The sequence below is a fragment of the Tauraco erythrolophus genome, chromosome 22 (assembly GCF_009769465.1).
Source record: "Tauraco erythrolophus isolate bTauEry1 chromosome 22, bTauEry1.pri, whole genome shotgun sequence".
Classification (NCBI taxonomy): Eukaryota; Metazoa; Chordata; class Aves; order Musophagiformes; family Musophagidae; genus Tauraco; species Tauraco erythrolophus.
The window spans coordinates 5,843,849-5,867,558 of NC_141486.1; the positions used below are offsets into that span (position 1 = coordinate 5,843,849).

Below are 23,710 nucleotides of genomic sequence, written 5' to 3' on the forward strand. Positions count from 1 at the left end.
GGAAAGCAAGCATGTAATCTCCTGGAGAAAGTGGAATGCTGACACTGTTCTTTCCAGAGTGCTGTAAACGTGGATGGTGTTGGGTAAACTGGTACATAAAGCACAACCAGATAAAGACAAGGCTCCTGCCTGGAATGGGTGCCCTGGGCTCAGCTCGCTGGGATGTGCCGTCCTCTCCTTCAAGCCCAGGGATGTGTCACTGTGCTTTACCAAGCTAAACTTCTCTGTTTATACCCAGCTTTCCATGCCAAATCCCTCACTTGGTCCCAAGTGTGGAGCAGTGCTGGGCAGGACGCGGAGTCCCCAGGTGGCGGTGGTGCTCACCCCGGTTACGCAGGGCAAGAGGCAGCAGACAAGGGTGCTCCGGCTGCACCCGCCCTTCTCCTCCCGCAAATTCAACTGCGCCAAACAAAAGGACAGGTTGGAAACTGAGCCTGGCAATAAAGAGGATTTAATTTCTTTTGTCTCAGTCCTGGCTTCTGCTTTTTCCTGCTGTTTGTGTGCTTTTCCTCTCCCCTTGAGCGCGGAAGGGGCAAGCCTCTGTCCCTCCACCGAGGGCTTATTCTGGAGGAAACGGTTTGGGTCGCCATTGCGTTTTACAGGGAAACGTAGTTTATAACTACGGCGGGGCCCTGCGCTACGAGGAGACGTTTTATCGGAGAGCTCCGAACTGACGATTCAATTATTTTTCAATAAAACATCAGGGGAATGCGCCAACAGCTGCTCGCATCCTTCCACACAGCAAGGCAAACTTGGAGGGGAACAATGGCTGGCGAAAGGGGAGCCATGGCGGAGGCGGTGACAATGGGTTTCCCTACTCGGGGCTTTGTTTGATTTCCCCGTCTCAGTTTTGAACTCCTCAGTTTTGAACTCGCCGGAGAAAGGCGAGGGGGTAGGATGGGGAGAGGGGGAAGCCGGCAGAGGGGAAGGAGGGTCAGTGGGAGTTAAAGCCTTTTGCAGCCTTTCTCTCCCATTCATGTGGTAATTGGGTGTCAAGCAGAGATCAGTCCGATGGAGCCCGGCCTCTGTGCCCGGGTTAAACTGCAGCAGAAAGAAAGCGGGAGCTGAACCGATGGAGGCCGGAATGTCATTAGGGCGGGAGGAAGCGCCTCTCCCCCAGGAGCCCTTCTGCTGGGGTGCTGGGCGGGGGGGGCCGCTTCCCATTCAGGGCATCCCTGAAAGCGGCCAGACAAAGCGGGAGGGCGGCCTAACAATGGCGCACCCCGGCTCTGCCTTCAATAGGGAGCTCTAAACAGGCGTTTAACCTCCAGAATAGCTGAAAGTGATACTCCAAGCAGAGGAGGTGGCCCGCCCGCCGCTGTTAGCCTCTTCCTGCGGCCGAGCCCGAGGCCACGGGGATGGCCGGAGGCAAGGAGGGAGGCTTCCACCGCCCTGGCTTCCTCGGCCCAGTTGGCACAGCGCTGGGGGCGCGCAGGGCTCTGGGTGGGTGGTGGGAGGTGTCAGCTCCAGGGCAGGATCAGCCCCCGGCTCCTGCTCGGGCTGGCGAGGCGCTGGCATCCCTGGGGAGGGCTGCTCAGCACCCTCCAGGATGGGGCTAGAGGAAGGCACAGCCATACTGAGGAGAGGGATGCGTTGTAATAAGGGTCGTATCCCGCTTCACAGGCCTGAGATCATTTTGCAGGAGATCTGGGGAGATCTGCGCAATGATGCTGCTCCTGAGCAGGGGGATGTCCAGGCCTTCGGCAGAGTCACCATCACCTGCAATTCCCGGGGTTGCCAGCCTGTATGGTGTGACTCCAGCTGCTCAAAGCTTTCCCAGAGCCTGGCCTGGCATCATTTGTGCCTATGGGTGGAATTTGTAATTAACGAGGAGAAAAGAGGGTCAAACCCCAGGTTATTTTAGAAGGTGGGATTTGCCACTGAACAGGGCCAGGCTCGAAAAGAGCAGAGCAGAACCCATCCCCTGCTCCCCAAGCCTCCCCCTGCTGCGCAGCCCAGCCATCCCGTGCTGTTCAGGAGCTAAGCAGCAAACAGCCCTAAAGACATTTGCTTCCCTAGCAAAGCCTTTTCAAGGAAAGCTGCCATCCCTTCCCTGCCGCATGCAGGATGACAAGATGCAGGTGCTCCCTGCGGACCATCATTTTGGTGGAATCCCTGGCAACACAGCCCCCTTCAAACTGGAGGCGGAGAAGCCGTCCCTGCTCCTGGTTACACTTGAACCACTCAGGGGAATCGTGTATTTCCATTTCTAAAGAGTGCACCGAAGGACAGGCCCTTCTTTAGTCCAGCGTATTTCCCTGTCGCTGCTTAAAGCAAAACTAGCTCGCCAGCACACGAAAGAGCAGGCGGCTGCCATTGTTTGGGAAGACTCCAGCACGCCAAGAGTGGCAGGAGGAGGCTGGAGAGATGCAGCGTTAAAGGCTTTCTCAGCAGCAGAAATTAATTTCACCCGGAAAGGTCCTGAGCAGCTTGCAAAGCCCCTGCCTGCATTTAGGCTAAAATACGCTCCAGTTTTGCACACCAAGCGTGGCCTGGCTGAGCTGAACCTAGAGCTGGAAAGAGATGCTGATCAGAGAGAAAGTTGCAGCATTATTTTTCTTAATATTATTGTCACTGTCCAGGATGCAGGGTCTGCAAGAAGCAGTTAACTCCACGGTGAAATGTACGTTTGGTTTGTAAAGCTCTTTGGCTTTCCTTAAAATAATAGGCTAATAATAACCCAGGAAAGGATTTAAGGTTTTCTTAACCTCATGCAAACAGCTTTTTAAGTGGTTTAATTAAAAAAGAATAGTACCTCATAGTACTTTCATCTATATGCAGCTGTTGAGCCAGACTAGCTTATTGATCAAAGGAGAGAGATAAGTCTCACAAAGTGTCTCCAATCATGGGAGGATTCAATTAGCTTCTTCCTTAAAATCACACAAATAGAAAGAAAACTTAAAAAAATTAGAATAAGATTAAGCACTGGCTGCTTCTTTCAAAACACCTCTCTGCCAGGAAGGATTTTGTCCCAGCATTGATTTTGGACTCAGTACCACGTTGCACTTGTATTCCTAGGCTCGGACCTTTTCAGGGACACTTGTACTGAAGCTTCATTTTTCCAGAGGAGCTGGGACTTTAAAAATCCCCAGGATTTCAACCTAAAGCTGACAGCCAGTGCAAAAAACTCCAATTGGTGTAGCTGGGTTTTGTGGGGAGTCTCAAAGCATTGCCAAGTGCGACACAACCCTCCTCAGAAAGCAGCCCAAACGCCACCAGCTCTCCAGCGGGGACGAGAGCTGCTATTTTTAACCCTCCCAATGCCGCCATGCCGTCAGCATCACCAGGCAGAGTGGCTCCTTACAACGTAACTCACAGCTATGAACACACCTTTGTCAAGCTCTGCTCTCCCTGGGAAATCCAGCACGGAGGCATGCGGACGTGGGACATGCACGCCCCAGCCCTCCAGCACAGCACCGCGCTCCGTCGGCACTGCTGAGCTCTGCAGGTCTCCCCTATCAAAGGCCTGTGTATCAGAGCCCCCTGGGCGGTTTGTTGAGCTGTTTCCCAGTCATTCAGCACCTCTCGTCTCCCCAGAACAGGAGCTCTCACCTCAGGGGGACCCCATCCTGCTCCTCTTTCCTGCACCCTGCAACTACAACCTCCTTCCCCTTCGCAGCCAGCCAGGAACGCAGGGCTCGGGGTGAGCTCCCTGCTATACACAGCCCCTGTTGTGTGGGCACCAGCAAGGGCTAAATCCTGCTCCTTGCATGGGCCTCGGCTGTGCCTATAATCCCCATCCATCTCCAAAACCCAACAGTACGAGCCAGTGTCCGCTCGGATGGGCTTACTTGCAAATAAATAACAGCCATACTTCCACAGCTTCCAAAGCTGTTTGCAGCTGTGTTTAACAGGCTGCGCTCTAAATGCAGATCTTGCTTGGTTTTTTTAACCTAACCCATGCTCAGACAGACGGAAACAGCGCTGAGTCCTGCCCCGCAGCCCCTCTTCCTTCAGAGCGGCGTCATGTGCAGGGTGGCATGGCCATCTCTTCCAGGAAGGGAGAGCAGCGCTCCCATCTCTTCCCGTACCGCTTCACACCATCCACCTCCAGAAAAGGATCCCCAGGGCTGGCTTCGAGGAGGCCAAGTTTTCACCCGTTCCCTTTAGTGGAGGGCTGAGTGAGGCCGGGTGGTTTGGGTTGCTGCCCACCGCCCACCTGGCACAATGGGGTGACCTCAGTGCTGTTGAAGTCTCCTCCAGGCACAGGCTCTGGTCAGGAGCCTGAGTGGAGAGGAACGCCAGCACCTGGGATCGCTGCTGGCCTCACATCCAGCACAATCGTCTGTACCTGAAACTTCCTTTCCACCTCAGACGGGGTCTGATCTACCCTATTTGGGAAACCCCCTGCTCCCAGCACCCTGTGCCCTCCCTGCTGCTTCCCAAGGCTCTCACCTCCCTGAGAGGGGTGGTTGTGAGACCCCAGGGGACCCCCTAAAGAGGTGTCCCCCGAGGCAAGACGTTTGCCGAGCCCAGCCTGCCCTCCACCGGCAGCCGTGAGAGGAACAATGTCCAGAAGTGGGACCAGGGCATTTGCAGAGGCAGCGGGCATCACTGCACAGCTGGCGGGCACCACTGCACAGCCTGCACCAGCCCCCTGAGGCCAGAGGACACTGCCAGGCCCCTAAACACAAACCCCTGCAGGCAAAGCCACCTCCTTTGAAGGCTGAGTGCCGTGGGCACAGCAAGATGTGGGGATGAGGCCTGTTTTCCACTGAACTGAGGGGCTGCTTTGGGACAGAGGCCATCCTGGGAGCTGCGCTGCTCCACCACCCCACACTCCTGTCCTCACCCGTCCTTGTCCCCACCTGGAGCCAGCTGGGTCCCGCCCAGAATCACTGTGTCCAGGGGACTGAATAAGCCAAAATTTTTAATTTTAGTCTGAGATGCTGGAGAAGCCATCAATTTGAGCATGCCTGAAGGTGCATCTGGTATATAACGGATGCAAATTTCCATCACTTTTCCCATAGCACATCTTGCCAGGCAACCATACTTCACCCAGGCTCATGCAAGACATTTCTCCCTGTTACCCATGTACCATGAAGGAGCTGGTTTCCGCTATCCCAGGGTTGGATGCAGAGGGTCTAAAAGACAGTTCTGGCAGCGAGGGAAGTGGAACAGGTACCAAAAAACTTGTCTGCAAGGGCAGAAATGAGCTGGGAGGTTAAGTGTGGCCAAACAAGGAGTGAAACAGCAGGAAGAAGAAAGAGGGAACAGGAGAGGGAGGAGGCCAGATGTGACAGGGTAAACAAGGAGAACTGGGCCAGCACAAAAATGGGATGGCAACACCGAGAACAGGACCAGGAGAAAGGGGGAGCAGGGAGCCAATGGAGAGGTCTGGGGAGTGTTTCATCAATAGATTGTTTTCACATGGTTGTCATCCCAGCAGCAAGGGGCTTGTTTCCCCCTGCTGCAAGATGAGCATCTGCATGGGGAGGTCGTGCTCTGGAGGGGCAGTTCCCAGTTCCCAAACTGGCACAGTCCCCTGCCTCCCCCCACACAGCAGGACTGCACAAGGAAGAAGTAGGAAACTCCAGCTTAGCCCATACTCGCATTTAATCGTGAGGACAGGACAGACTGGGGCAGGCAGGTAAGCTGGTGTGGAAGCACAGCTGGAAGAGCAGGCATACCCTGCCCTTGCAAAAAACAGACGTCATTTTAAGGAGTAACCCTGCTAAAAGCATAAAAACAAATCCTAAAAAAAAAAAAAAAAGAAGAAACCCCAACCCAGAGTTTTCTCTGGGTCAGACATTTCTGCACGGTCTCCAAGGACTGGAATCGGACATCGCTGCTAAGGCTGTTTTCACACGAGACGCAACGCGGCGAATTCACAGAGCGCAAGTCAGGTGTTTAACATGGACATTTCCGTTTGGGGCCCATCTCCTGTGGCAGAGACAGGGAGGACTCCTGCGGGAAGGGATGCAGACCACGTGAAGTCAGGCTCTCACAAAGACCACCCTCTGGAGGACCTTCTCTCCCCCTGGCAAGTTGCCTCCTGCATTCAGGGCACAGACATCGCAGCAGGAAAGCCCCGAGAGCTGCTCCGTGATGCTGAGTATGGCCAATCGGGCCCTTTATTCCCACTCTCCCACCTGCTTTCTGCAAGGAAGAAGGTGCACAAAACAAGGCTGCATCCACGAAAGGTGGAAGTAAGAGACCCAGAGAAGCATCCACAAGATAGCGGGGTTCGCTCATGTCCTTCACCATGGAGCAAGGCCACAAAGCCATACATGGCTGCACCCATGCTGGAAGAGGAGAATCAGTCCCTGATGAGCGTCCTCTTTTCCTGTGAGAGAAAAGGGCTCTCCAAGAGAGGACAGGCTGGGCTGCTCCTCCACCTACTGCACAAACCCGGGACACATTCAAAAGTACAGACAATAAATTAAGATTGAAAAAAAGTCAGCGTGTATAATATATATATAATATAATATAATGTGCGTGTGATTGTGAAAAATAGAAATGTCATCCCCAGGAGAGAGCAAGGCATGGCAGAAACACATCCCTGTCCCTCTCCTGAGCCCAGCACTACCCTGCTCCCCTGATTCACAGCAGAAACACACCAGCGGAACCACACAGGGGGCAAGGGTTGCGCCTGGCACCCGGCTTCCCTCTGCCAACGGGGGCCCTGTGCCAAGGAGGAGCTGGCTGCTTGGTGGAAGAGCGGGGAAAGAGCCCAGCACTGGTCCCTTCATGGCCTTCACAAGGAAGGGTTGCTGCAGGCAGGGAAAGGGAAGGAAAAACAGGAAAAGCAAAGTGAAATGGCAGGGGCACCTCACCCCTGCTCAACTGGCCAGGGCCCTGCCCCTCCCGTGGCACAGGACCACCACACCACTGTACCAAGTAGAAAATAAAGCCATAATGAGTCTATGCTTTGGTACATAACCATCCCCCTCCCCTTGGTCCCCTCTGCATCCCCCCGAACCATTATCTGCAGAATTCATCAAATAAAACCTCTAGTGGGCCTTTATATCACTCCTTGAACGTTTCTTCCCCAGCGCCTGCCTTGCCCCACTCTCCCCAGCAGGATTCGACGAGGTGCCTTGCTTGAGACCCCACCATTACAGCTTCTGCTGTCCTGACTGGATCCTGCCGAATGCTGCCTGGTCCAGCGGCAGATAGCGGCCTTGCCTGGAGTCCAGGAAGTACAACCTGTCCTTTACCAGTGCAGGGTCAAAGCCCTGCTTTCGCAGCTCCATCTTCTGGAACTTGTAAGTGCCTGGAGCAGGAAGAGAAGGAGGAATGAAGGGTCACTGGCTGCACATGCTTCCATCTGCACCACCCTGTGCTGCCCTAGACCCAGCCTTGCACTCCCACACCTCCAAACCACCAGAGGAACTGGCCAGGGGCTCTATGGGGCAGAGGGGCTCCATCCTGATCCTACTGCAGATTTTGTTTTGTCCCCCAGCTCCACGCCCAGTGCAAGCGTGCACGCCACAGCTCACTTGTCTTGGAGACTTCGTGCAGGAACCGCAGGAAGACGGGCCGCGCGTAGAGTGGCAGGGCCTTTTTCAGCTCGCTGGCAAAGCCTTCCAGGTCACAGGATTTTTCTGGGTCGGCGATGGCTGCCATTCCTGCCTTCCCTTCAATCCCTAAGAGGCAGAGAAGGAGGGAGAGCACTCAGACACACTGTCCCTGTAGCATCCATCATCTCCCTCTGCCCCGCATCAGCCAGGCCTCCGGTACAGATCCCGCTTTGTGCGGAAGCGCTGGTGCATCCAGCTGTGTCCCCGGCTGTGTCACCACCCTGCGGCTAAGGCTACACATGACACCCTGAGGACATGGTCACCTCCTCCCAGAGAAGGCACTTGCAGCCTGTCCAGAAAGTACACAGGGTCCTTCCAAACCAGCCAGAATCAGATCAAAACTTTAGAGAGGAAGAGAACCCTCTGGTTCCTGCTAGGCACATCCCCAGCGGCCTCTTCCCAGCTCACTCATGGAGAACCTCAGACCAGCCTCTTGCAAAAGGACACATCAATCTGGAGATGCAGGACATGCTCACATTCGAGTGCTAGAGGCCTGCCTGCCTCCCTCAATCATCCTCTCCCCTCTCAGCTACCTGGGATCTCCACCCCATAAACGACCACGTCCGTCAGGTTGAGGATGCGGCTCAGTGTCCCCTCCACCTCTGTGGTGGAGACATTCTCCCCCTTCCAGCGGAATGTGTCCCCAGTGCGGTCCCGGAAGTACATGTAGCCGTATTTGTCCATCACTAGGACATCCCCTACAGGAAAAGTGAGAAATAGGCAAAAAATGAGGTGTCAGAGGGGCTAGGAACGACCTTGGAGCATCTTGGGGCAGTGTCACTAGCCTGGGACAGCCCCCACACCCACCCAGGTACCCTTCTCCTCCGCTCTCAGCAGATGCCCTGTTTGCCTCACCTGTGAGATAGGCAGTGTCCCCTTTTGTAAACACGTCCTTGGCAATTTTCTTGCTGGTGGCTGACTGATTCAGGTAGCCATCAAAGTGCTGCAAGGGGTTGCTCTTGACAATGCGGCCCACCAGCTGCCCTGGCTCCCCTGCAGGGAGAAAAGAGGGGATGAAGCGGGGAAGCAATCACCCGCACGAAAGCCAAAAGGGTGTCTAATGGCGTGGGTGAGGTTTAACTGAGCAAAGACTCAAACCTAGGTAAATTATCTTAAAGTATCGGGAAAGACTTGCACAGGGCTGAGGACGCTTAACCCTGTGGTTGCCCTCACCTGGTTTGCAGCGGATACAGACACCATCTGGCCCTCGGATCAGCTCCATGGTGTCTTCATCCACCCGCACCAAGCCAATGGGGTACACGCCTGGTAGAATCCTGCTGTTGAAGCCGCACGAACCAACCTAAGACAGAAAGAGCTCAGAGCTGGGGGTAGCAGGGACATCTCTCCTGCCCTGAGCCTGCTGCCCATGCACATCCAGGATACCAGAGAGCTCGCACAGCACAACAGCCAAAACCCCTCGGGGCAGATGGCAACCTACACCAAGCCTGGGTTTCCAACCCTACCCAGGCCAGCAGGCACCCACTGGGACACGGGGAGGGTGGTGGGGCCTTACGTTATTGTCAAAGTTTCCCAGGCTGCAGTTGCACTCAGTGGCCCCGTAGAACTCGGCCACCTGGGCAATGCCGAAGCGGGCCATGAACTCCCGCCAGATGGAGGCACGCAGCCCGTTGCCCAGCGCCATGCGCACCCGGTGCTGCTGCTCCACCTCCTGGTACGGCTGGTTCAGCAGGTAGCGGCAGATCTCCCCGATGTACTGCACAATCTGGGAGGGATGGAGAGGAAAGACTCACTAGGACCCCTCTGCCCAGGGTTTCTTCAGAGCAGGTAGGAACAGCACAACATGCCCAAAGTCCCCTAAAGAGGCTGCAGTAAAGCCCAGGAGTCCCGCTAGCTCGTTCAGTGTCTGTCCCTCCCCGGAACCCGCTCCTCCAGCCTACGAAACCTATTTGAGACCTCCTGGCTAATGTTGGAGCACAGGAAGGGTCTGGACACAGAGTTACCACCCCAAGTGGGAAGGACACAGCCCCACCACCTTGGAATGCAGTTTCAGATGGACAGGCAGAACCGATCCAGGCCTCTCCCTTGTCCAGCGGCTGGTGTCTCCCCAGCATGAGAAAGATCCCCAGGCTCCACTCCCCAGTCTCAGCTGGCCCATTGCCTCATGGCCTCACCGTGCAGTTGTATTTCACGCAGTCCTCCCAAAAGTGCGAGGCAGAGAACTTCTTGCGGATGACAATCGTCATGCCCTGCAGCAGGCACTGCCCGACCCCCACGATGTTCCCTGCGGAGAGGCAGACAGGGGAGCCCTCAGACCCCAGGTACCTCCAGCCTGGCCCGCTCAGGGAGAGGCCCGGCAGGGCAAGGCAGATGCCGCGTGCTGGCTCATTGCAGACAGATGTTCACCCAGGCAAAGGCCCCAGGACCACAGGCACCAGGGATCAGTCATGTGGCAGTGAGATGTGAGGCAGGGCTTTGCACCTAGATGTCCCAGCATGTCTCAGTCAGCCAGGCAAGTACCGCTTCCCTTTCCCCCGATTTCCCACATGGAGCAGCAATAAGGTGCAGCTATTCTAAAGTCAGGCTAGAAGCTGGGATAACTGCCCTCACACACACTCCCCACTCCAAAGGTCAGTCAGATCAATTCTTGACTCCCAGGAAAAAAGCTGAAAGCCTTGGTCAGACACTGCCCCCAGCAGCCAGCTCCTCCTTGACATGGAGATCACTGCTGCACCAGGCTCCAGCCTGAGCCCTGGGCTCGGCAGAGGGGAAGAGGCAGTCCCGGCATGCGGGGCTCAGTACGGCACACGTTACCTGCAGCATGGTAGAGCGGGAGGCAGTCGTACATCACGTCATCAGGCTTCATGCGAAAACCATAAAAAACTAAGCTGGCCATGCGGAAGTACCTGAGGGGGAGCATGAAGGGACATGTCAGCAGCAGGGTCAGAGGCACTGTGCCAAGACAGGGCAGAGCTCAGCCGTGTCCTCCCCAAGCCCCTGCCCACGGCCTTACCGGCAGTTCACCACAATGGCAGCCTTGGGCAGCCCTGTCGTGCCAGAGGTGTAGATGTAGAAGAGTTTATCTGGAGAGCAATGAGGAGACAAGGTCACATACCCAATCTAGGAGCTGGCTGAACTGGGAGAGGGGGACAAGTCAAATTTATACACTGCTCGTGCTAGTGGAGCCAAAACGTCATAACGTGACAGCACCGAGAACATGCTGGGTTCACCCTGGGCAGATCAGGCCTACTGGATACACGGAGGGCACCACAGGATACTGCTCCACACAGGGCTGGGCTTCAGACACCGGAGTAATGCCCATCCCAGACACCCCAGGCCCTGCTGCAGATGTCGGCCATTGACATCCCAAGCAGATGTTCTTGCTAGTGTTGTCACCAGCTAATCCACAAACACACAACTGCGAGTTTGGCCCCCAAGAGCTGACCACGTACCAAGAAAGCCCTTATTGGGAGGGGGTGGCTGGTGCCGCTGGGCCATCTGCAGGAGAGGGTCCAGATGTTTCACACCAGGAAGCATGGACTCTGGGCTTCCTTCCCCAGACCAGAAGAGATGGATAGATTTCACCAGGGAGGGCTGCACTTCCTGCATTGCTGAGAAAGTAAAGAAGGGAGATGGAGAAAGACCGCAGGGTGGTTACAGCACAGAGACCTCCTGCCCTCCCAGACAGTCTCAGGGAGACGCTGCTCCAGGTAGAAGCACCTCACTGTGCTTAGCAGGGTCCTCAAAAGGCTGAGAACCACCCCAGGCAGATGTTTTTCCCATGATTAACAGATGCTGGGGCCACAGCTTAGGCCTCCGCAGGGACTAGAAGATCCTGTTCTCCACCTCTACCCAGCCAAAACCTCTTTGGTGCCAAGAAGTCTGTTAACACCGTCAATCTCAGAGGCGTGGGCTGAAACACGCGAGGAGCTGGAGCCAAGGTGCTGCAATTGAGGTGCTGCAGGGATGTGGCTAACAGCCACCAAGAGCAAGGGGAGGCTCGTCCCGTGCAGCAGGGCAGGCCTGGCCCAGCCCAACCCAGGTGTCCATGCAGGGGATGGATCCCAGAGGCACAAGGAAGGATCCTCACACCCAGGCTGGCCTGCCTGGGAGCCAGACAGCACGGAACTCCAGACCCTGCCCAGTGGCCAAATGGACCAATAAGAAAAAAAAACACCGATCCAATTCCAACTCTCTACTCTCTTCCAGATCCCTGCTCTGTGGTGGGCAGAAAAGAACTAAATCCATTGACATGCCCCCTAGGTTCAGAGCACCCCTGACGCATCTGCCTGCCCCTCACCTTCCATCATCTCCACCCCAAAAACCACAGCCTTGGAGTTGGAGATGGTGATGCAGTGCAGCAAGGCCTCCATGCGCAGGTGGGAATTCACGAGGGCGGTCTCCACCCCAATCTTGGCCAAGCCGAGCCACAGCCCCACGTACTGATTGCGAGACTCCATGAAAAGAGCCACCACATCACCAGAGCGGAAGCCTTGGCCGTAGAAGAAATTGGCCACCTGGTTGGAGTACTCATCCAGCTGCCGGAAGGTCCAGCTCTCGCCCGTGCCTTGGAAGATCAGTGCTGTCTTCTCTGGATATTTGCTCGCAGTCTTCTGGAAGATCTTGGCGATTGTGTTCTTCTCCCTCATGTGCCTCCATACCAGCCACTTCACCCGCAAAAGGACCAGTCCCGTGCTGCCAAAGGAAGGGGAGCAAGAGGGCAGCTGCTCAGTGACCCCTGCAAAACCACTTCCTCCAGCAAAGCCAGCACAGCACGAGGACCATGCGAGGAGCTGCAATAGCCCAGCACTGCTCCAGGTCCTACTCTAGGTCAGCAGCAGCTCCGGGCGCTCCCCTGAACCACATGGACATAGGCAGAGGTCCTCTGCAAATATACTTATAGCCAGGAACTGATGGAGGCCAGGGAGAGATGTGTTTTGGAAGGCTGCAGACAGGGATGTCCCATGATCAAAGGTGCATCTTTGAGCCTCAGGTGCTCTCCAAGAGGTGCCACCGCTCCCTCCCCACAAATCCTTGCCAGGAGCTGGCACAGCTTGGTACCAACTCAGAACTGACCCTGCACAGGCACTTGGCGCTATGCTAGCAGCATTATGGATAGGGTGAAGTACAAGGACAGCCACTAGACTTCAGAGCCCAGCTGAAATCTATCTTTCCTATGAAACCTTTGCCCAAGAGTTTGGAGCCGTCTGGGCACAGCAGAGGGAGATCTCCTTCCAGCTGGGCCTGGTGCCAGCAGAAACCCAAGGCTGTGCAAGGAGCTGGGGGCTGCACTCACACATACACCAGGGCAGAGCAGTGGGCCAGGGGATGATAGATGATTGGGTCATCCCAGCCAGGACACCTACGTGACATCCCTTCGTATTGTCTTGATGAATATGAGGAAAAAGTCCCATCCACCGGATCCCAGGTAGAAGATGAAGAGAGCAGGGATTGCCTGGGCCCAGGACAGCTCCAGACTGACCCTGAAGAACAGCAGCAGCGCTGCAAAAGCAGCCAGACGCAGCATTGTGGCCTGCAGAGAGAAAGAAACCATGGCCATTAACACATGCACACTGGACTCAGCAACAAGGAACTCACAGGCAGGAGATGCTTTAGCAGCCCCCAATGCCCTGGATGAGGTCCCTGAGTCACCACTCCTCCTGGCAGCGAGGATGTAATCCAGCAGCCCAGAGCTCCCACAGATGGAACTTTACTGGACCTTGGAGATGGCCTCCAATTAAGCTGCCAGCAGAGCACTGGTTAGCATCAGCTGAGAGCCCAGCCATTCCCACCTGAGGAGCCACATCCTGCACACCAGCCAGGGACACAGCCACGCCCCAGCAGCATGAGATGCAGGATAAAGTCACTTCACAGACGTGGGAGCAGAGTTACAACAGGAGACTTTGTACAGATGTTTGGCAGGCACCAGGGCGATGCCAGGCAGGGCTGGCTCAGTCCCTCACCTCCAGCCTGACAAAGCCCAGCTCCAAAATCCTCCTTACCCCAAGGATCCCTCCGTCCCCAAAACCCAGGTCTCCCTGTCCTCCAGCACCAGCGCTCCTGCATGTTTGGCTCTGGGACAGCCAGCATGGCTGGTGGGAATGTAGCTTCACATGCTCCCCGACACAGCTCAGACAGGAACAGGGACAGGAAACTCAGTCCTTTGAGCTCTGCTCGTGTTTGCAAACCCACGTGTCGGCGGGCAGTTTCCTGGCCTGGCTCTGCTGGAGACACTGCCAGAGCGGGTGGGGGATGAGGCGAGGTGCAGGCATGCCCTGGCCAGGCTGGAGTGGACAGAACAAGGGCTGTTGCTGCTGCCGGGAGTGCCCAGACCCCTGCCCCTGTGCCCTATGGACAGTGGCTCAGTCTCTGGTACTTGTCCCCCAAAATCGGCCCCTCTGTTCCCATCCCAAACACACCCCAGATGTGGCCCTAAGACTCACAGGAGACCACGATCTAGCGAAGGCTGTTGTCAGGTGACAGCATCGGGCAGAGGAAAGTGACAGAGATGTGACCCTTGCAGCTCAAGGGCTCCTAGATAAAATTGGTCTTTCCCGGCATGCATGCAGGCCGAAGAGGAAGGAAACACTCCCATCACTTCCCTTTCCCTCTTGAAGGTGGATTCACTGCTCCAAAGCTGGCAGCCCTGAGTGGGCTCTGCCACAGCCAGTGGGGCCGGGAGCCACACTTGAAGCTTTCACTCTGCTCCATGCCGCTCCCCCAGGTCTGGAGAGCCTCTGTGGATTTGGTACAAGATGGTGGCAGGGTGGGAGCCAAGGCAGTGCCATGTGGTCGCTGTACCCTGGCATGTCACGCAGGCTGTCTCAGCTCTGAGCTGTGCCGCCGGCAGCAGGCAGGGATGCAGCAGAGCACAGGATGCTGCTCCCAGGTGGGGGCCTGGGGACATCCCCCCATCCACAGCCCCTGCCCAGAGATCCCTGCTCGTGCCAGCGGTCTCTGAGCTTTCTCCACCAAACATCTCCCAGGCCTGAGGTCCCACAACACAGTTTCTCGGGCTTTTCGCAGGGCAGGACCTGACGCGTTTTTGCCTAGGAGCCTCTCTCCACAGTTAAACAGGACAGCTCTTAGGCCGCCATCAAACTACTACGCCTCAGCCAAGACCTGAGCCCTTCATTGCACACTCACATCAAACAAGACAGACACGAGAGCCAGCAGTGGGGGAGCCACGCTCTGTGTGGGCAGCAAGGTGCTTAATCTCCCACTTGAAGGCAAGACGGGCCCAGACAGGCCCCTGTTATCCTCTGCTTGCATCTCTGCCTCATACCACCATGCCCACTGCCTCCCACCAAGAGATCACTGGTGCATTACTACCAGAGACCTCCAGCCCTGCCGTTAAGGATTCAGGTCTTGTCTAGCTGCATCAGCACAGAGAAAATTAAGACCTGCCTGTAGCTCCACAGCCAGCAGGCATGAAGGCAAACTGCAGGGATCCATCACCCGGGGGCACAGAGACCCGAAGAGAGCCTGGGGGGCAGGTCACAGGGGGGACAACAGGCAGGTGACCCGGCTCCAAGCAGCCCCAGCACTAATGGTCAGGCTCCAGGGGCTGGGAGATCCCCAGAGGCATCTCTCCAGCAGGAGCGGCTGGGGAGGCACCTGTCCCCCCACCTGACCCTGGGCAGGGCGACAGGGACGAGCTCACCGGCCCCGGGGAAGGACGGGGATGGCGAAATGAGGGACCACGCTTCGCCCTCCCTGTCCTTCCCCGGGGCCGGCGGGCTCGTTCCCAGCAGGGAGGGCGAGCAGCACGGCCCCAGCCTGTCTGGGCAGAGGGGCCGGAGGCCCATGAGGACCTCACACCGGGGCTGCCGCCGGGACCCTCCTCCCCCAGCCCCGGCCGGGTCCCGGAACTGCACGGAGAGAGCCGGTGTCCGCGGGGGGAGCCCCGCAGCCCGCTGAGGAGAAGCGCCGCGGCGCCTCATGAGGAGACCGGGGGGCTGAGGGGCCCCGGTGCCGCCCGCGGTGCCCCATGAGGAAGCCGAGAGGCTGAGGGGCCCCGGTGCCCCATGAGGAGACCGGAGGGCTGAAGGATCCCGGTACCGCCCGCAGGGCCGCGACGCCTCATGAGGACACCACGGGCCGCGGCGGCCCCGCCCGGCCGGCCGCCCGCAGGGAGGCAGCGTGGCCGCCGCGGCGGAGCAGAGCGGCGCCAGGAGGTCACGGAAGGGGGAGAACGGTGCCGCGCTCTTACCGGGCTCCGGGGCGTCCGCTGCGGCCCGGCCACCTGCACCGGGAGCGGGAGCAGGAGCGGGGCCCGCCCGCCGCTGCAGCACAGAGCGGGGGCGGGGCGCGCAGCGCAGCCCGCCGGGAGTCGTAGTCCCGCCCGGCGCCGCCGGTCCGGCCTCGCGGCGGCGGGTGCGGTCCCGGGGAACGGCGGGGCGCGGGGCGGGGCGCGGGGCGGCGCGGCGGGAAGAGGCGGTGAGGGCGGCGCGGCAGAGCGAGGGCTCTGTGGCGCAATGGATAGCGCATTGGACTTCTAGCGTGTGACGGGAGTCATTCAAAGGTTGTGGGTTCGAGTCCCACCAGAGTCGCATTTTGCCGCCGGGGAGCACCGATCGCGCCCGGGGTTCCGCGACGGCAACGGGCCGGGGGGAGCCGCCACCCCCGGCCGCTGCCGCCGCGCCGGAGCGCGGCTGCGGTCGGCATAGCGCGGGGGGGGCCCCAGGTTTTCGCAGCCGGGCCACCGGGGCCGAGGAGACGCGCCCACGCGCGGAGAGGAGCTCCGGGACACGGCCGTCCCGGGGATTAATAAATGTGCACCGATCCCAGCGGGTCCGTGCGTGGCACAGCAGCAGCATCGCCTCCTGCAGCAGTTACTGTTATCGCATCCCCAAAACGGCGCCAGCAGCACAGGCACGGACCGCTGCTGGTGGCGGTGGTGGAGCTGCCGCTTGTCCACAGCGAATACGTCCCCCCAAAAAAAGCATTTTCACATGGCTTGTGTCTGACCTGCCAAAATCACCCCCGCTCCCCGCCTCTGCCACCGCCGCCTTCCTTCTCGCAGACTCGACAAGCGACGGCTGCAGCGAACAGGAGCCGCGGTGGCCATTAAGTGATCTGGCTGAGCAGATGCCGTTTAAAATTACATTATGTGCCATTTCTGTAGCGCTGGCACCAGCCCATCAGGCAACACACGGCTGCGCAAAGGCAGCACAACCGCCACCGGCAGCCCTAGTGCTGCATAGCCGCTCTAAATAACCCAAAGTGCAGCAAAACCTTCTCTCAAGACCATCATTTTCCGTGTTTTCTTGACTGCTGCTCATGGCTCCTGGAAGCAGCGAATCTTTGCTGCCCTTCGGTTTAACCATCCCAAAGCTCAGACACGTTTCCAATGCAGAAAAGCACATTTCTGGGTTGTTTTAGGGCCAAACGCTTCATTCAGCTCAACCAATGCAATAGGACAACCCCCACTCTATGCATTTTACCAGCAGCTGAAGGATGAATTTATACGATATCCTTTATCATCTGCTTGAAATAACTCCAGAGTCCAAGCAGAGGCACGAGCCTGGTTTTGGAGAAAAACTGGCTGGGGGCAGGGAAGATGAGGGATAAGTGTAAAACAGGGATTTGGAGGTGCAGGAAACAAGACAGTCCCTCTGTCCTGGTGTCCACTCTTAAAACGTAGCACAAAATACAAGAGTTTTGGCCCTGCTCAGCCTCCTGGAATGGAGCAACTCTGAGCCCTGGTTGGACCATCAGCCCCTGCTCCTGCCCATCTGCTCCAGCATCCTGCAGGAGACTGGGCCGAGGCTGGTGTAGCTCACTGCAGGGCAATGCCACATCCCCTGGCTGCCACCAAAGGACCCCAGTCAGAGCACCCTCTCCCTCCCCAGGAACCAGGATTGCTTTAGGAAGCCCTCAGCCTCGCCCCACTCCCACTCCACACCCCAGTTTTCCTCTGTCCAGGCCTTTCTGCAATGACCACCACAAGGAGCCACTCAACAGCCCAGCATCCTCAAATCCCAGCTGGAAACATGTAGCTCTGCAGCCCATTTTGTGCCCCAGTCCGCAGGGATGTGTGGCCATGCACATGCCCTGCTGTCACCTATCACCACAGACAAAGCACAGCAAACCCCACTGGGGCTGAAAAGGGATGAGGTTTCACATCAGACCTCTCCCTCAGAAAGGAAGATGGGGTGGAAGGAGAGGGGTAATGAACCACAATCTCCATCATGGATTTTATTAAGCAAGAAGGGATTTCAACAGCAAACCTGCACGTACAAAGAGCCCCTGGCCTCGTGGCTCTCTGCTCTCGCATCCGACAGCTCTGCACTCCAGCCACTGGCAGTCTGGAGCCCTGTTTAATTAACCCAGACAGCAATCAGCTCCCCAACGCAGTGCAAGCAGCCGCTGTTTCTGCATTCCCAGGATTCAGCCCCTTATTCCTAATGGCGTCATTTTCTTGCCCAAGGAGGAGACAACTCCTATTGAAAACCCAGTGCAATCACGCAGATTTCAGCATTTTTGATGGGAAGGGACTACAGGGAGACACAGCAGACTGGGATCGGCAGTCGAACAGTCAATCCAGCCAGGATAATATCCATAGCTATTTCCCTGTCTGCACCTGTGGGCATGCAATCATGTATTGCCTGGTCTCCGAGGCATGAGGCACATCCCATATGACCCACCAGGAGACCAGTTAGGTACCAGTACGAGATGGGTTTTCACTGTTGCACAAATCAAACCTGCCCCTGGGCTCCTCTGTAAATCACCGGTTTAGCTCCAGTCCAGGGTGGCCCCAAGACTTTAAGCCTTTGTCTTCCCGGGGAGGATGGGAGGAGGGATTTACCTACACAGACCTAGAGCTGCAGAAGGCCAAGTTTGCTTCGGTGTGCTGTAAATCAGCTCTGCTCCCTCCCCATCCCAGTATTTCAGAGCATCAGTACTGGAGTCAGCAGCCAGACCCAGCTGGCAAAGGCATGGCAGGACTTGCCATCCCTCCACTGAATGACAAACAGAAAAAAGGGTCAAGTTTTGTCATGACACAGGGAGGTGCCACTGGGCCTCTACCCACAGGAGGGTGCCAGCTCTTGGCAGGAGAAAACTCAGCTTCTGGATAGGTGGTGGCTGGTAGCAGAGCCATGCTGCGCTCCTGGGCAAGAGGAGACAGAGCGTGGCAGGGGCTGGCTGCTGTCAGCTAAGGGGATCCCCAGTCCCCTCCCCATACTTGAGCTCTCACGCTCGAACGTCTGGGGGAGGGAAGATGCCAATCTCCTCCCGCAAGGACTCCACTGGCTGCTCCCAGCGTTCCTCGTAGTACACATTCAAGATACAGCTGGCATTGCGCCCGCTCCGAATCGCCCAGGGAACCAGCTCGGTGGCCAGGAGCTGCAGCTTTCTGCAACAAAAGACACAGACGGTGACAGTGTTGATTTCCATGTTTGGTTTTTGCTTTCCTTCTCCAAGTCTCCGGCAGATGCCAACCCCATGCATCCCATGTACCACAAGCCCCACCACCTCTCTGGCATCCTTTCTGCTTATCTCACAGGGGAAACTGAGGCATAGAAGAATACAGTGTGCTAGGAAGATTACAGTTGGCAGCAAACCCAAGACCAGACCTCAGGTTCTGCAATCCCCAAACTGTGCTGTGCCAACAAAACAGATGTGCTTGGGCAGTGAACGGCCACCAGCGTGGTAAGGGTCCTGCTGGCCCTCAACACATGTGCAGCCAAGGGCGGACAGGCTTTGGCATTACTCCTCCTGCCTGGCACCAGGAGATTCGGTGCTGGAGGCAGATGAAGCATCAGGTTCTGCTTCAGTGACCAGGCAAAGCCATGCCTCCCGCTGTCGCCACTTCCCTGGGCCACGGGGGCAGAGCAGATGGTTCACACAAGGGATCCCCATCTGAATCTCCTCTGAAACTAGCAGTGTCCCCTCTTCATCCCCAGAGAAAGCATCACCCAGGCTGGCACGTCCCCAGGGCAGAGACTCTCTCCTTCCTCATCGGCCGGTGCCGGTGCCTACCGTGCGCTGAGACGGACAGGGCCGAACGCTGCTCCCAGGACACACATGGGCAGCCCCGTCTGGACAGCTTCGAACCATTTCACCACGACCTCTCCTGGGAGGGAGCAGGGAGTCCATGAGCAGGCAGGGTGCCTGGGTTGAGGGCCAGCCAGTGCCGCATGGTCCCACAACCCAGGCTGCTCGATCTGCCCCTTCCCGAAGACAGCTACGCATCTGTCCTCTCCACCTCTGTGGCAGGACTTGGGAACGGTTCCCAAGCCTGGCTGTGGCCTCCTGTGCCAGGATGAGCCTCGTTGCGGACCACCCACCCGAGAGGGATAGCCTGGGGCCCCTGGGAGAACAGGACCCCACAGTCGATGACCCATAAGCTTGGAAAACATCTCTTGGTCAGACTGGGTCCCTGCAGATCTTTAGCAACACAACTGCTGAAGCCTGATCCCCCACGCAGCTCTCCCTATCTCTTGGCACAGGACAGACCTTGCACAAATGCCACCAGGTCTCAGCTGAAGCCTGCGTGGGAGACCTGACATGCCGGTTCCCACAGGCTCACCGGCAAGGCTCAACTTGTGACTTGCTATTAAGTCAAACGCAAAACGAGGGCAAAGGACACGGGGACACGCACATACGGAGCAACCAGCAACCCTCCACTTGTACCTTCGCTTGGAGCTGGCGAAACATCCCTGTCTCCGTGCCACCCTCCCTGCCGGGCAGCAAACACCCACATGCCCACCCAGCAGCTCAGGCAGGACATCTCCCAGCAGGGTAAAGGTGACATCCCGCAGGCTCTTGGTCACCAAAGAGCCAGCGGTGCAGGACAGTGACCACGCAAACCTTGTCACACACCTCCCTGGGCTGAGGACTGGGGATTCTGACCGGCCCAGCCCGCTCCATTCCTGGGAGAGGCGGCCAAGCGCCATCAGTGGGGTTTGGCAGCGCAGCCCTCTGAGCCCTTTGCTGCTCACCTAGCATGTTGGTTGGCATGCCCAGGAGGGTGTGCATCAGGTCATGGACTTCCCGGTACCGCTGGATCACATACGCCAGCTCTTCATCATCAACAAATTTGGGTGGCATTCGGGTGTCCGGAGAAACCTTCTGCAAATCCAAAGAGGCCCAATTCAGCCCTCTCCAAACCTCACTAAGGAACCTTCTTCTTTAGTGCACAACAATACATGTTTCCCTCCATCAGCATATCTCCCAGCCCCCAATGATGGGGGTCACTATCATTTATACAGACAAAAACCAAGGACCATGCAGCACTGGTGACAAATCCAGCATCGTTCAACACCCAGCATCATATTCTGTCCCCTCGACTCCCTCTCATTCCCACAGGGCTCCCCACAGGTTCCTCCATGGCTCCAATCTCCCGGTAAAGTGCATCCATGCTCCCATCACAGGGATCAACTACAGCTGTTTGCACCCTGTGAAGCCCCACACTCACATTGTCCTCCAAGAACCGGACATACTCTCGACCCAGCGTGCCATCTGGCAGTGCCTGCAGCCTGGCCATGTCCAGGGTGGAAAGACGGATGCGAGGCCGTTCCCTGAAAGTGAAACACAAGTCACTGAGTCTCCCAGTGAAACCCACAGCTGGGGGTCCTGGAGCAAAGTAGCCCCTGGAAACCCCCATCCCCTGCCTGTGCCCTTCCTGGGCATTTTCCTTGCATGGATCCTGACTGCTCGCTGCAGGGATAGAACTGTCCTTAATTCTGTTGCTGAGGCTGGGACACAAACTGCTTTAAAGGATCTACCTGAAGCCTTGGCAATAAAAGAGCTCTCATCTTGCACCCCTGTAAAACTCTGGTTGGAAAAACACTGGTGTTCTCTGCACTGGAAAGCTGCTGTGTGGGCTGCTGGCCAGGCACAGCCCCCAGCAAGAGGTGGCCCCAGGGGAGCAGAGCTCTTTAGTGTCCCTGCAAAGCAGCCAGAGTTTCAAAGGAACAACCCTAAACAGGGGAGGAATTTGTTCTAAACACAGGTTTAACCTCTCTCCTGCTCAGGCTTTCACCACCAGCCACATGGCAGCCATGCACACCAAGGTCTCCTCTCCAGGTTGCTGGCAAACAAGTGCCCCACAGCACCACTGGAACTAAGCAAAACCTCTTTTATTTCCATGCCTAGGATAAATCATTTCCATGAGAAAAGCCTTGCAGTGGATCTAGGAGCTCCTCAGCTCCTGGAGCAGAGGTGCCAGGGAGATAAGCAGGGCTCGCACCAGCTTCACCCTGGCTGCAGACACTTCTTTGAATATTTGGTGTCAAAAGCACCTCAGCAGCTTGAGGGACTAAAAGATTTGTGTGCACAAATCGGACCACTGCAAATCCCTGCAACACCACAGGGCAAGGTGCAGGTGGAGACATCTGTCCCCAGCCCTCGGTGCCTTTGCTGTCCCCTCTCCCTGGGCAGTTTCTCTGGGTCTCAGCCCCATCCTGGTGCTCTGGGTGCTTTACCAGTTCAGTGTCTGGAACCAGGACCAGGCTGCTCTGCGCAAACATATGACCAGAAGCAGCCTTTTTCCCCAGCCCCTTCGTGGTACAACCCAAATGATACACCAGCGGCTGGTGTGACACATAACAAGGAGCAGGGAGAAGGCAAGCAAACGAGCAGGAAGATCTTGGCTAATAAGAGACTCATGAAGTCCCTCCAGGTCCTCAGCCTTGCTGCTTGACAAGTCCCTGCAGACATGGAAACAGAAGTGATCAAGTCTTAAAAAGGGAGACAAAAGAAGCGGCCTCATTTCACAGCTTGGGGAGATGCTGCAGGCGCCTGGAAGGAAAATACGGAGGTGTCTAAGGAAAGAGGCAGACCAGCGGAGATGAAGTCTCCAACACGAGGAGATGTAGCAGCAGGCACAGGGGAGATATCCATGGATGTGGCGGGTTTTCATCGCTGCTACTGCATCCCCTTGCGCTGGCATCTGCCAGTTCCAGCAGCGAAGCAGAACGGACGGACAGCAGCGTTTGAAATAGGGCTGGGCCCAGCAGCTGCAGTGCTCTTGCCCTTAGACCTGCCATGGGGCTCTTGTGATCGTTAAAAATACATTAAAATAAACAACTCGGAGTGTTAGAGCTCACAAAATGCTAGTGCTGCTTTCAAGATGGGGAGCGCAGGGCTCTCCCTTCACGGGGCCCAAGGAACTTGCTTGGCCTTGTGTCTCCCTCCTCACCACAAACCACGTGGCAAGGGTGGGAGGGAGGGATGTGGAGGAACGCACTGGAGGATGCGGTAACCTTCAGGATGGTGTTTCATCTTGTCTCGCAGGTTGGGCAGGGCAAGGCAGCCCGTGGTCTCCCCGAGAACTGCCACCATGTCTGAAAGAGAGACCGGAAAGTGACCCAAGAGTGGTTTTCTCAACACCCATCTGTCCTCGGTTGGCAGGTGAGTAAACGGGGCAATGACCTCCTTGGCCAGGACCATGTGGGAAGCTCCTGGCAAAGCACAGACGCCACAAACCACAGATCTTCAGCCTTGGGGCTGCTCTGCCCTGGTGTCACCCACAGGGAGGGATGTAGGAGCAGGCATGAGGCCTGGGGGACCAAGGAGGCATGAGATGGGGCTGGGTGGCATCACAGGGGGTCAGGAGGAGATTGCTGGGAAGTGTTTGAGGTTCCTCACTCCCTCTCTTCCACAGCCTCCTGCCCTGGGCCAGGTCTCAGCCCTGCACTCACCCCATTACAAAATGTCTCACCCAACAGAAGGAGAAATAAAGTCCCCTGTGAACCTTCCAGGAGACACGGGCCAGGACTTGCTGGACGTTAATAAGGACCTGGGTGGAACGACACCCCCGGCTCGGCTTACCGTGTCTGTAGGGGTCATAGAGAGCCATAGACGCCGAGCCGGCAGCCAGCAGCGCCTTCTGCAGCGGGCTGGTGGGGATGTGCCCGGGGTACAGCTGGTAGCACCCTTCCTCCTCCTCCTCCTCCTCCTCCTCCTCACCGCTGCGTCCATCCCGGGCCCGCGGCTCGGTGCGGCTCCAACACGCTCTGCCTGCGGGGAGCACGGGGTGAGGGACCGGCCCGGCGAGTCCCCAGCGCCCGCGGGCACGGAAACGGGGCCGGCACCGCTCAGACGCCCTTGGGGCTGCCTGTGGGGGACGGCGGGCACCGGGGCAGGGAACGGGCACTTGCCTGGGGAACCGGGACCCACTCGCAGCAACGACAGCCCGGCCCGCGCCCCCGCCCGCCGCAGCAGCAGCATCCCGCCGCCTCCGCCGCCTGCCCCGGAAGCGCCCGTCGGGGCGGAGCGGG

The 23,710-nt window shown here is 57.4% G+C and overlaps 2 protein-coding genes and 1 non-coding gene across 3 annotated transcripts; 1 reads left to right on the plus strand and 2 right to left on the minus strand.

Moving 5' to 3' along the window:
- Positions 1-6,919: 6,919 nt before the first annotated feature.
- On the minus strand, positions 6,920-15,716 carry SLC27A4 (solute carrier family 27 member 4). Its single transcript, XM_086625050.1, has 13 exons — positions 15,694-15,716; positions 12,848-13,014; positions 11,782-12,176; positions 10,934-11,092; positions 10,495-10,564; positions 10,296-10,387; positions 9,656-9,765; positions 9,037-9,246; positions 8,697-8,823; positions 8,379-8,516; positions 8,057-8,221; positions 7,443-7,589; positions 6,920-7,216 (listed from the first exon to the last, which is right to left on the minus strand). Exons 2-13 carry the CDS (start codon positions 13,006-13,008, stop codon positions 7,059-7,061), a joined length of 1,932 nt encoding a protein of 643 aa, XP_086481176.1. The 5' UTR covers positions 13,009-13,014; positions 15,694-15,716; the 3' UTR covers positions 6,920-7,058.
- A 228-nt stretch (positions 15,717-15,944) lies between these two features.
- Positions 15,945-16,033, plus strand: TRNAR-UCU (transfer RNA arginine (anticodon UCU)). Its single transcript is given in 2 exon segments — positions 15,945-15,981; positions 15,998-16,033. It is a non-coding gene; the product is annotated as a tRNA-Arg (tRNA).
- A 1,686-nt stretch (positions 16,034-17,719) lies between these two features.
- Positions 17,720-23,660, minus strand: COQ4 (coenzyme Q4). The gene is made up of 7 exons (XM_086625234.1): positions 23,587-23,660; positions 23,262-23,446; positions 22,678-22,774; positions 20,905-21,007; positions 20,429-20,558; positions 19,467-19,560; positions 17,720-18,840 (listed from the first exon to the last, which is right to left on the minus strand). Exons 1-7 carry the CDS (start codon positions 23,658-23,660, stop codon positions 18,678-18,680), a joined length of 846 nt encoding a protein of 281 aa, XP_086481360.1. The 3' UTR covers positions 17,720-18,677.
- Positions 23,661-23,710: the final 50 nt, after the last annotated feature.